Source organism: Triticum dicoccoides, chromosome 2B (genome assembly GCF_002162155.2).
Source record: "Triticum dicoccoides isolate Atlit2015 ecotype Zavitan chromosome 2B, WEW_v2.0, whole genome shotgun sequence".
Classification (NCBI taxonomy): domain Eukaryota; kingdom Viridiplantae; phylum Streptophyta; class Magnoliopsida; order Poales; family Poaceae; genus Triticum; species Triticum dicoccoides.
The window spans coordinates 722,585,384-722,598,993 of NC_041383.1; the positions used below are offsets into that span (position 1 = coordinate 722,585,384).

Sequence of the window (13,610 nt, forward strand, 5' to 3'; positions counted from 1 at the left end):
CGTTACAAAGGGAAACAGAGAGATTACAATCCCATCTCGGTCAGAGCAAGATCCCTAGCGGTGAGACCGAAAAGACTAGGGTTTGTGGCAGTGGCTATGACATCTGAACTCGGTGGCGCCGGATAGCAAGAATCGGTGGGGCCGAGTTTGACTTTTGGTTTGGGTCATATGTGGATGTGAGAAAGTATTTGAGGGCTTTGGAGCATATCACTAAGCATTTTGAGCAAGAACCTCATTAAGCAACACTTCATCCCTCCTTGATAGTATTGGCTTTTCCTATAGACTCAATGTGATCTTGGATCACTAAAATGGAAAATGTAGAGTCTTGTGCTTTGAGCTTGAGCCAATCGTTGTCCTTAGTATTTTGAGGGATCCACTTTTCTCATCCATGTCATGCCAATCATTGAGCTTTCCTGAAATATATATCTTGAAATAGCATTAGCTCAATGAGCTATATGTTGTTAGGAATTACCAAAACCACCCAGGGATAGTTGCACTTTCAGGAGCCAAAGAATATTTGAAGGTATTAGCGGCTGAGTTGTCAATTCAACCATACCTGGAGATTAATTATCTGCAGCAACGTGATCAGTAGCAAAGTAGTATGATAGTTTTGATAGTAGTGACAACAGCAAGAGTAACGGTAACAGTGATAGCAGTATTTTTGTAGCAAGTGCAATGATAATAATAGCAGTAGTAACTTACCAAGAACAATATAGGATAAATTCGTAGGCATTGGGTCGGTGACTCGTTGGATGATATTCATCATGAGACAGTTATAACCTAGGGTGATACGGCACTAGCTCCAGTTCATAAATATAATGTAGGCATGTATTCCGTAAATAGTCATACGTGCTTATGGAAAGAACTTGCATGACATCTTTTGTCCTACCCTCCCGTGGCAGCGGGGTCCTATTGGAAACTAAGGGATACTAAGGCCTCCTTTTAATAGAGAACCGGAACAAAGCATTAGCACACGGTGAATACATGAACTCCTCAAACTACGATCATCATCGGGACTGGTCCCGATTGTTGTCACTCCGGGGTTGTCAGATCATAACACGTAGTAGGCGACTATAACTTGCAAGATCAGATCTAGAACATGGATATAATCATGATAACATAAATGGTTCAAATCTGAAATCATGGCACCTGGGCCCAAAGTGACAAGCATTAAGCACGGCAAAGTCATAACAACATCAATCTCAGAACATAGTGGATACTAGGGATCATGCCCTAACAAAACTAACTCGATTACATGATGAATCTCATCCAACTCCTCACCGACCAGCGAGTCTACGAAGGAATTACTCACTCCCGGTGGGGAGCATCATGGAATTGGCGATGGAGATGTGTTGGTGATGACGAAGATCGAAGATCCCCCTCTCCGAAGCCCAGAACGGACTCCAGATCTGGCCTCCCAATGAAGAACAGGAGACAGAGGTGGCCCCATCTTGTGAAACATGATAATTCTTTATCCCTGATTTTTTTCTAGAGTAATGTGATTTTATAGCGTCGGTTTTAGGGTCAGCGAGGCCACTAGGTGGGCAGCACCCACCATGGTGTGCCTGGGGGGGGAGGGGGCAGGCACGCCCTAGTGGGTTGTGCCCACCCAGGTGCCCCCCTCAAGTGGCTCTTGGCTCCAGAAATTCTCTTTATTGATATAAAAAAATCCTCGCAAAGTTTCATTCCATTCCGAGAACTTTTATTTCTGCACAAAAACAACACCATGGTAGTTCTATTGAAAACAGCATCAGTCCGGGGTTAGTTTCATCCAAATCATGCAAATTAGAGTCCAAAACAAGAGGAAAAGCGTTAGGAAAAGTAGATATGTTGGAGACGTATCAGCTGCTACGGGCTTCTAGCAAGAACTGTTCTTACTTACGGCGCAAAACCCAATGGTGATTTATCAAGTTTGCTTTTTTAACCTTCAACAAGGACCGGCCGCAGTCAAATTCGATTCAACTAAAGTTGGAGAAACAGACACCCGCGAGCCACCTTTATGCAAAACTAGTTGCATGTCTGTCGGTGGAACCGGTCTCATGAACGCGGTCATGTAAGGTTGGTCCGGGGCGCTTCATCCAACAATACCGCCGAATCAAAATAAGACATTGGTGGTAAGCAGTATGATGATCACCGCCCACAACTCTTTTTGCTCTACTCGTGCATAACATCTACGCATAGACCTGGCTCGGGTGCCACTGTTGGGAAACATAGCATGCAATTTTTAAAAAAAATTCTATGCTCACGCAAGATCTACCTAGGAGATGCATAGCAACAAGAGGGGGAGTGTGGTACCCTCGTAGACCGAAAGCAGAAGCATTTTCTTAACGCGGTTGATGTGGTCGAACGTCTTCTCATTCTGACTGATCAAGTACTGAACGTATGGCACCTCCGAGTTCTGCTCACGTTCAACGCGATGACGTCCCTTGAGCTCTTGATCCAGCAGAGGGTCGAGGAAGTGTATGAGTTCTGTCAGCACGATGGCGTGGTGATGGTGATGGTGATGTGATCCGCATAGGGATTCGCCTAACCACCATGAGAATACGACTGGAGGCATAAACTGTGGGGGGTGGGGGCGCCGCACACGGCTTGGAACAATTGATGTGTGTTGTAGGGCACCCTCCCTCCCGTATATAAAGGAGGCAGGGAGAGGAGGTCGGCCCTAGGTGCGCCCCAAGTAGGAGGAGTCCTACTTGGGGTCCTAGTTGGATTCAGGCCCCCTTCCTTTTATCGGAGGGGTAAAGGGGGAATGAGAGAGAGGGGAAGAAGGAAAGGGGGGCGCCGCCCCATCCACTAGTCCAATTTGGTATCCTCCCTGGTGGGGGCGCGCCACCCCTTTGTGGGCTGGTGTGCCTCCCTCCTATGGCCACTATGGACCATATCTTTCCCCCCCCCCGGGGGGGGCAGTAACCCCTCCGGTACTCCGATATGTACCCGATACATTCCGGAACACTTTCGGTGTCCAATACTATCTTCTAATATATCAATCTTTACCTCTCGACCATTTTGAGACTCCTCCTCATGTCCGTGATCTCATCCGGGACTCCGAACAACATTCGGTCACCAAAACACATAACTCATATAATACAAATCGTCATCGAACGTTAAGCGTGCGGGCCCTACGGGTTCAAGAACTATGTAGACATGACCGAGACACCTCTACGGTCAATAAACAATAGCGGAACCTGGATGCTCATATTGGCTCCAAGATATTCTATGAAGATCTTTATCGGTCGAACTATTATGACAACATACATTATTCCCTTTGTCATCGGTATGTTTCTTGCCCGAGATTCGATCGTCGGTATCTTCATACCTAGTTCAATCTCGTTACCGTCAAGTCTCTTTACTCGTTCCGTAATGCATCATCCCGCAACTAACTCATTAGTCACATTGCTTGCAAGGCTTCTTATGTGTGCATTACCGAGAGGGCCCAGAGATACCTCTCCGATACTTGGAGTGACAAATCCTAATCTCGATCTATGCCAAGCCAACAAACACCTTCGGAGATACCTGTAGAGCATCTTTATGATCACCCAGTTACGTTGTGACGTTTGATAGCACACAAGGTATTCCTCCGATATTCGGGATTTGCATAATCTCATAGTCGGAGGAATATGTATTTGACATGAAGAAAGCAGTGGCAGTAAAACTGAACGATCATTATGTTAAGCTAACGGATGGGTCTTGTCCATCACATCATTCCCCTAATGATGTGATCCCGTTTATCAAATGATAACACATGTCTATGGTTTGGAAACTTAACCATCTTTGATTAACAAGCTAGTCTAGTAGAGGCTTACTAGGGACACTGTGTTTTGTCTATATACTCACACATGTACCAAGTTTCCGGTTAATACAATTCTAGCATGAATAATAGACATTTATTATGATATAAGAAAATATAAAATAACAACTTTATTATTGCCTTTAGGGCATATTTCCTTCAGAAAGTGCCCCTTGAAGTTTACTACACCCAATCTTGTCAGGGCGAGCCACATCAGTCATAAAGATAATATATCCCCAACACATAGAGGTGTCTTGGTATGCAAACACTACTGTTTTCTTTAATCAACAATTTGACCTGTTATGTATCCTTTTGTTGTTGGACCTATATTTCTCTTATGATCTTATTCTGAACGCAAGAAGCTTCTGAATATGCGTGTGGATGACTACTGTTTTTGTCTCATTGTCCATTACGAGTAAATTCTAATATTTAACAATATGCATGCTCATATTGGGTCTTGTAATTGTTTTTTGATTATCCTTTATTTCCGAAAATAAAGAATGGCTAGGGCCTGGTAAAGCTCATCTCATTTGCTCCATCTTAATCACCATTGGGTGGCTAGGGCGGTGAGTGTCTTGTGTCAGCAGAAAAACGCATGGTGCAGCGGCTGGCGCGGGTGGACCCCGAGACTGCAAGCGTGCTGGCAGCTAGTGGTGATGTGACGGAGACAGCTATGTGTGTGGCCCTCAATACCTACTAGAAATCAATTCACTGTTCATATAGCCTTCACTTTTCAGACTAATCACTCTGTGGCTGTTGTGATAATACTGTGCTAGCACACACCTCGATACGGCGACCAACGGCACAGATAAGGGGCACCGCGTAGAACCAGGCGACCAACGGCACAGATAAGGGGCACCGCGTAGAACCAGCTACAAAGAAACTTTGTGACAAGGTATATATATAAGCTCGTGCTGGAGCTCGTCGGCGAGAAGAAGCCAAGAGCAAATTCCCCGCCCTTGGAGACGAGCTTGTCGCTGGAGAAGAGCGGCTTTGCTTGTGTGATAGTATCAACGGACTTGCAGAATGAACTCAAGAACGAGAGGACGATGAAAATGGGAACGCAAGAGGCAGCCATGTGCGATATGCGTTAGGCGTGTTCTTCCTCTGCATGCCCGCGCCAAGTGAGGAGAATCTATCTATAGAAATTAACCGAGGTCGGTGCTTCTACGAAACTGCTCGGCCGGGGACCTTTCTTCTCGTCCGTCCAAATTTGAACTCAAGACTTTTACCGCACTTGAAGAATGGAAAAAGGAGGTAGTCAAAAGTCTAGAGGTGTTGAGACAGGTAATGGATAAAGACAGCTATAGGTCCACCTAGACCAAATGGCCGGCATGCAGATGACCAGCAACGGGCAATGAAAATTCGTTATTACCGGTCCTTCTATGGAGCGAGAGCCTTGACGGTGTGGTGTGGTCACTTCTCCCCGCTTCTGGACGGTGAAATCTAGTGGATCTCATCTCACTGCTTTCAGGAGTCAAGGCACAGCCGGCACCCCGAGCTATGTCTTCTTTGTGCGAGATTAGTATAGCTCCGTCTCGGCTAAGGGCCTGTTCTGATCTCCTCCCGCTCCACGCTTCACAAAATCCAGAAGCAGATATAAGCCGAACATAAAAACAGCTAGAAGCTGGAGCTGGCCGATATTACAAGCGAACTGCCACCGCTAAGTCATACGAGGCGAACCGGTATGCTCGATAGACAGATCGTTCCTCGTTCCCTCAAGTGTGCTCCCTCGCTACTCCTCTACAAGGCCGATTTTGAGATGCCTCCAGTCGGCCCAACTAGCCCAAACAGGCCACAGCCCTCTTAGCTGGGCTATAGTGACGCGAGAAGCTGCAAACCGAGCTGAACGGATTTTCCATGGCTGCTTGGAGTGAGAAGCTACTCTGAGAAGCTGAATTTGTGAAGTTTTGGGAAGGTAGAGGCGATCAGAACAGGCCCTAAGTATAGCGGTTTTGAAGAAGCTCCAAAGACCGGTATAAATCGTTTTTAGAACCTTCTCTGCGCGTGTCTACGTTGGTTTTCTTTTAGTTTCTCTTTACCGATTTTTTGGGGGTTTTTTCTCCATGTTTCTCTACACATGCTGAACATTATCAAGCACCGTACATGTTTCTTCTAAACAAATAGCACTGTACATGTTTTTTCTTAATATTTTCAAGTACATCTTGAACATTTTGGGTTTTTTCCTATGCGTTTCCTTATAGATTTTTCGGTTTTATATACAGGTATAACTTTTTTCGATACGCATTGAACATTTTTAAGAATACATTGAACATTTTTTTAATACACATAAAACTTTTTAAAGAAACATGTTCAACTTTTTAGAACACATATTAACATCTGTAAACACGCGGTGATTTTTTAACACACATTGAATATTTTATAAATGCCATGAATTTTCTTTTAATGTTAAAACCATTACTTAAGTGCCAAAACTTCTTTTAAATGCTATGAACATTTTTGGATGGTAATAAACAATGTTTTTAATTTATTAAAAAATTTACATTTTTAAAAATTCACGAGTATATATTTGAAATGCACAAACATTTAGAAAAATATTAGGAGTATTTACTTGAATGGTGCAAAACATTGTTTTCTAAATTACGTGGACATTTTATTAGATTGTATATATGTTTTTTCTAAATTACACAAACATATTTTTAACATAGGTGAACGTTTTTTAAATGCCGAACACATATTTTCAAAATGTGTGACCATTTTGTGTAATTGTCCGAACAGTTTTCTAAGCAGGCAAGCCATTTGTTAAATGTTAGCAAATATTTTCAAATAGTGTTAAAGTTTTTAAAAATTTCACGATTTTTTTACATTGAAAAACATTTGCTAAAAGTGTCATGAGATTTTTTTTAAACTCCGCTTTAAAAAAATCATGAACAGATTTTTGAATCATATGAAACATTTTTTAAAATTATACGATCATCTTTAAACATTTTGTAAATATTTAAGCGCAAACATATTTTGGAATGCATGAATACTTTTAAACGACACAAACATGGTTTTGAAACATGTGAACATTCTTTTAATTTCTATCTGAACTTTTTTTTCCGTTGCATGAACAATTTTATGTGTGCACTGAACGCTTTTAAGAATTGAAGTAAATTAATTTTGTCAATATGTATTTAGAATATTTGGAAATATAAACAAAAGTGAAAAAAAAGGAAATAGAAATGATTTAAACGACTAACAGTTGAAGGTAACTAAAATAGAAAAGGAAATGTACCAATACAGGGCCGACTCACTAATGGTTTGCCTTGAGAACAAGGAGTTGTGGCGTGTTTGGTTCGTATCCATACCACTTCATACCTGGCCTGGACAGGTCCCTGGACTCTGCCTGGTGGCTGTTTTGTTCGCGTCCACACGGAGAAATTGCGTGCCTGGCCTGGCTGGCCCATCAGTGTGATTAGCCTGGATAAATTTAAAAAAGCAGAAGAAAAGGAGGATGTTTTGCCCAGGCAGTAGGCTTAGCCTATCCCAGGCGTCCAGTTGCGTGTGCCTGGACGTGCTGCAACACGCCTGGCCTTTAATTAGCATTTTTATTCACTAGTTGACACAGCAGCAGGCAACGTAGAATCCAAACAAGGCCCTGCCAGGCTAGCCTGGCCAGGCAGAAAAATGTCGCTTACCAAGCCGATGCCAGGCACCGAATTATCCCAGGCATGGACCCGAGGATGCCATCCAAACTGGCCCTTGTTCTTCACCGCCCTAGGAGTGCGACATTGGGAGTCCGACAACACTAGGTCGGAACTGTTGATGATGTCGAGCGTCGAAGATGGGGTGGCGGCAATTGGATCGTTGTGGTTGGCAGTTCATACGACGGTGTGGCCGGGGATGTTGTGGTACCATATGCCAAGGTACATGCTCGTGTTAGAGCTGTCTGGGGAGAAGAAGCCGAGCGCAAAGTCCCCCACCCTTGGAGACGATCGTCTCATCGGGGGAGAGCGGCTTTGCAAGTGACAGCCGGGCATCGAATCCGCAGAATGGACTCAAGAATGGGAGGATCAGAACTAGAATGCATCAAGCTAACGAGACCGTTGATAGAGCCTGGCAGCACCCCGCCCCGACGGCTTGTGCCTTCACTCGTCTGAACATCAAGCTACACCAGGTAGCTAGAGACCGGAAAATCTGGAGCTGATCACTGTTCAGTGATGCAAAAGCTGCAACTGCAACTTGACACACAAATTGCGCCATGCAATACTAAAGTTGCACCAAGTAGTAGTAGAGTTGCACCATATAACACGAAAGTTGGCATCAAACAAATTTCATCAAAATATACCCAAGCGGGATCTAGATTCAAAGATCTCGTCATGAAGATTCCAACAGTGAAAAGAGATCTAAATTCTAATGCACGTTTTGAAAGATATGACTTTTAAAAAATTCAAAAAATCCGAAATAAATGCACATGGACCAGTTTTTTTTCCACTGAAGTGACTAGTACGAATACATTTAATGCCAACAGTCACAAGCGCTAGGAGACAAAAAACATAACACATGCAAGCATATGAGAGTCCGGCCACTCCGTTTCTCCACAAAACACGCGTACAATTAAGTAATTAGGTTTTTTTACAGCAACTTTTTTATTTTGAGAAAAGGGAAAGAACTTTGCTGGAAACGGCACGAGCGCTCGATATGGGCCTCCTAACCGTGGACCATTACACGGGCTTTCGGCCCCGTAAGATGGGCCAAGGGCTACTGAGTGGTAGAGTACTACAGTACAACTGCCAGATAGGTCTAAAAAAAAGATAGGAGGATCTGCTAAGAAAAAATCCAAATAGGAGGATCAGGAAAGCGGCGAGATACCACTCAAAAATAAAGGAAAGCGGCGAGATGTACGATCTGTGGCGAACTAGAGGAGCGGTCGGCGGCACGGCACAGCACGGCGCGTCGCCGCGGTGCTGCGTCGGCGACCTCCAGTGCGGCGCGCCGGTCTAGGCGTACAGGCCTCGGAGGAAGCAACCGTCTCACGCCGTGGTGGCGCAGTGGCAGTCCCTGTCGCCGAACCGATGCGAGCAAGGACGAGGCGGCAGTCCGGCGGCCCGTCGAAGCCACGCCGATGTTACACTTCAGGGTCTTCGAAGTGCCGGCTTGAGCAAAGGTACTAACACGCATTGGGATTTCCGTTCTGAACTGAATCTGGCTATTGTTTGCTTGAGGTGCGAATGCCCAAAGGGGTATTTTGAGTCTCACTGTGCAGTTTGTTTGATGAATCAAATGGCGTGTGCCATGGTTACATGGATTAACGATGATTGCATTACTTTGCAATGTTTTGGAAACATACAACTTTCCAGGCGACCAAACTGCAAAAGCTGGCAATCTTATCATGGATGGCTTCTGATAGTTGAAATATGTTAAAATTCCTGTTTCAACAGAAAGATATGTTTAGTAGCTTAGACAGGGGTAGGGTGAGAATGGATCCGCCTATGTTATTCATTACTTTTCGCATTCAATAAACTCATGGATATTATAAATACACATATGCCAAATGTCAGTTCAGGAAGAGTAAATCTAAATCATGAAGTATACAACTAGCTATACTAAGATTCGCATATACTAAGTTATAAAGCATCTAACGGCCATTGAGTGTGGTGATACTCATTGCATTTACAGAGTTCTCGGTGCTCTCCCTTCCTTCTCCATCCGCACAATTACTGGTTGCTTTGGAGTCGGAAGCAGTGCGCTTTCGTTCTCTAACATAAACATAACCGATGAGATTAGTAGCCTATCATTAGCACTGTCCTAAACACACAAGATTCCCATATGAGTACACCGCAAAACTTCGTTAAATGGGCAACTTGTAACAAATGAAGAGTCCACAAGTTCAATTGCGTTTCCATCTTCCTATAATCTCCATGCCTGAGTAACAGAATGAGATCAACATCTTACCACGCCTCCGTTATTCACAACTTTTCTTATACAATAAACACACAAATATTACAAGCACCTAAGTAAGAGTTCGGTACATAAAAAGTAAATTGTGAAGCATACAACTAGCTATACTAGGATGTGTGCAAACTATGTTATTAAACATCTAACGGCCTTCTACCGTTGTGGAACTCATTACATTTACTGAATAGTTCATGCTGTCCCTTGCTTCTCCATCGTCACACTTACTTGGAGAAAAATATACAGGTTGTTTTGGAGTTGGAAGCAGTGCACTTTCATTCTCTATCATAAACATAACAGCTGACATTAGTGGCCTATCATCGGGATGGTCTTGAACACACAAGAGTCCCACATGAATACACCGTAAAACTTCCTGAAGTGCGCAGCTTGGCAAAATTGAAGAGTCCACTAGCTCAGTTGCATTTCCATCTTCCCATACTCTCCATGCCTGGCCAATATGAGGAAATCATGTTACAAATATTTTTGTGTGTTATCCTGCAAGGTTGTTAACTTGTAACTTTGCGTATTCCATAAAAATTACATAAGTTATCAGACTACAAAAGTTTGTCTTGTGCTGAGGTGAGCTGATCTTCAACCCACTAACAATCTCCAACAGAAGAACGCCGAAGCCATAAGTGTCGGATTTCACTGAAAAGGCACCTCCGATCGCATACTCAGGTGACATGTAGCCACTGTTTAAAACAATCAACAGGTTAGTATGGAACGTATAAAGTCTCCTTAACCATAAAAAGTAGCCTTTTAGTGGTCTACTTACTATGTCCCAGCGACCCTGGTTGTGTTTGCATGATTTTGGTTTGCACCAAAGATTCTTGCCATACCAAAATCTGAAATTTTTGGAGTCATTTCGGTATCCAATAGAATGTTGCTTGCTTTGAGATCTCTATGAATTATTGTTAATCTTGAATCTTGGTGAAGATAAAGAAGCCCTCTTGCTACCCCTTTAATTATTTTGAACCGCGTCAGCCAATCAAGCACATGTTTTTGTGCAGCATCTGTCATGATTAGCATGAAATGAAATTAGTCATAATGAATATCATTTTGGTCAATGTAAGAATTTTGCTAATGTGATCAACAAACTAGCACATACCAAAAAGAAAGGCATCCAAACTTTTGTTAGGTAAATATTCGTAGATCAGCAACTTCTCATCCTCCTGAATGCAAAATCCAAGAAGTCTGACTAGGTTCTTGTGCTGCAGCTTGGCAATCAGAACTACTTCATTTTTGAACTCCTCTATACCTTGTTTAGAACCCTTACTGAGCCTCTTAACAGCAACTTCATTTCCACCTTTCAGTGTGCCCTACATAAGCAGATATTTCTCAGTTGAGCAGCAATGCCTTGACTCATATAGTTGCCTTTTCACACGAAGTGCACTTTGTCACCCTTTTAACTTTGAGCCGAGGAGATATTATTTCAACTTTGTAAATTTGAACATCAAAACTAGTGGAAATCACCAACTCATCCCAAACAATGTCGATTTAGACAATATGGCATCAAGACAGACATGTTTCACTAATTTGGTACCCACTTCAAGTTATTTGGTCAGCAATAATAATAATAAATAGAGGACCATAAGTCATCAACATATCCACACCACATCATCCAAGTCAGGGGCAATTTCTTGGTTACGACAACTAATGTGTGTGTGGTGGGCGGTACTTTGGCAACAATTTTTTTTAGATCACCAAAAAATAATCGAAGTTAAGGATTTTTCTAGAGTTAAAAAACAATTGAAGGGTAAATTAGGTTTGTTTACTTTTCTATCCAATACATGTTATGCTACAAGTATCACTTTCTGTTACCTTGTAAACTTTGCCAAAACCTCCGCGTCCAAGTAAGTTCGAATCAGCGAAAAAATTTGTTGCTGAAAGGATGTCTTCATAGCTAACAAATAGAAATTCTGTACTTTCGCCTCCGAGTCTGTTGGATGTACTAAAGTATCCTTGCATTAGAGCGTTCTGGTTTTCTCTCCTTTGCCGTTTGCCTGCTGGTTGAGACATCCATTATTTCTTTACTTGTGCTATAAGAATGTCATATTTCAGTAATAAGAGGACGTTTGTTACTCTACCTCTGCATTTGTACATCCAGACGAGGGCTATGCATGTTAGTAGCAGCAAGAATGCCACAATCGGGAGTACAATCTTTACTGAACTTATCTTTTTGTCAACTGCATAAATACAACCGGTAAGAAATTGAAAATTCACTTGCATAAATACCATGAAAAATTTAGAAAGCTAGTTAAGTGCCTAGAAACACATGCTATTTCCATGGAAATAGAGGAAATGGGAGACCAAATACCAGGAGCATCGGCAAGTCGGAAGTAAAGGTTCTCGCCAGCGGTTCCTTTCCCAGCGTCAGTAAGTTCCCCTAACCAAACCAAGCACCTCGATGAGTCGGCCATAGCACCAGCCCTGCTCAAGTTGGCATAAGCGTAAGCCGTGCATGAGCAGTTGCGGTTGCACTCGGCAGTACACTCATCAAAGCTTTTATTCTGTATGTGCAAGAACTTGTCTGGAACCTTCATCCCAGGTAAGGACACAAAATGACTCGGTTCGCTGCATTTCAGCACTTTCTTTCTCTTACATCCTTTGCCGAAAAAGGGTTTCCCCCCGCTTTATTTTATAAAGCAAACATCACCGAGTACATCCGAGATACCGCACAACGCACACACCGCACACACCCAAGGCAAGATACAAAGGTGCCAGGCACCGACACACCACCCCACCGACTACCAATAGAGAGGTGAACCGGACCAAAACGAAGCCAGGCCTCCAAAGCGGTGCCTCCAAGAAGGATACGACCATGGAAAGCCGCCACCGCCCGATCAGCGAAGATCAGGTTTTCACCCGGAGCAAGACGACAAGAGTGTGAATGCCGCGACGGGGCCTTCAGGAAGGGTACGGCGGCAACGGCTACCGCCACCGTCGGCCAGTCAAAGGACTGGACAAGTGGTGTACCCCGGCACTCACACCCCACCGATGAACCTTAACTCCGTCATCCGCCCGCAACCACGCCACCCACGCGGCCATGTTTGCCTGCCCGCACCAGAGACGCACGCTCCGCCCACGAACGTCGCGCCTCCCGCCGCCAGAGCCGCCGCCCTGCAACCAGACAACCCCGAGACCCACACAAAGGCCCCAACTTTGGACCAACCGATGGCCCTCGACCGACGGAACCACTCGCAGACGCTCCGCTGGTAAACCTGTGCCAACCCGCCCACGGCCGAGGAAAGGGGGAGAAAGGGGAGCGGACGAATCCGGACCGGCAAACCGTGCCGGCGACAGGCGACGCGACCGCATCGAGGCCACCCATCCCTCCAACCAAGCTCCCCGCCGAGCACGGGGAAAGGGGGAGAAGGAGGAGCGGACGCATCCGGACCGGCAAACCGTGCCGGCGACAGGTGGCGCGACCGCATCGAGGCCACCTATCCCTCCTACCAAGCTCCCCCGCGAGCACCCCCATGTCGTCCCACCATGGTAGCTGACACAAATCTCCGCGAGGCCATCGGCAACCGCGAGCCCGCCGACGAGGGAGACCAAATCAACCCGCAGCTGCAGCCATGGAAACTCACCGGAGAGGCCTCCTCGCGCCGTCCGTCGACGTCTGAGCGCCAGACCAGGAAGGATCTGATGCAGACTCGACCAACACGCCCCGCCAGCCACCACCACTGCGCCGCCACCCCCACCAGCCCGAAGCCAGGGCAGGGGCGGCCGCCCACAGATCCTTGTCGCCCGCGACCCGCACCACCGCAGCGCCAAGCCAGGAGCCGGCCCAGGCCACCGGAGCCCGCCACCGACGCCCTGCCTCGTCGCACCCGCCGCCACGCCAGATCCGCCCGCCGCCATGACTGCCCGCACCAGCCGCTCGCCGCCCCCGCCGCTCCACGCACCGGCGCGTCCTCCAACG

General features: G+C 45.3%; 1 protein-coding gene across 1 annotated transcript in view; it reads right to left on the bottom strand.

Annotated features, from left to right (window-relative positions):
• Nucleotides 1–9,695: 9,695 nt before the first annotated feature.
• The window catches only part of LOC119365859 (G-type lectin S-receptor-like serine/threonine-protein kinase B120), a 5,635-nt gene continuing 1,720 nt past the window's right edge, over nt 9,696–13,610 (bottom strand). Inside the window, exons 2-8 of the mRNA XM_037631501.1 lie at nt 12,003–12,305; nt 11,773–11,871; nt 11,507–11,688; nt 10,794–11,004; nt 10,461–10,698; nt 10,227–10,377; nt 9,696–10,133 (exon numbers count right to left, since the gene is read on the bottom strand). Of these exons, the coding sequence (XP_037487398.1) occupies nt 9,831–10,133; nt 10,227–10,377; nt 10,461–10,698; nt 10,794–11,004; nt 11,507–11,688; nt 11,773–11,871; nt 12,003–12,305 (1,487 nt within the window). The 3' untranslated portion in view covers nt 9,696–9,830. The remainder of the gene's footprint in view (nt 10,134–10,226; nt 10,378–10,460; nt 10,699–10,793; nt 11,005–11,506; nt 11,689–11,772; nt 11,872–12,002; nt 12,306–13,610) is intronic.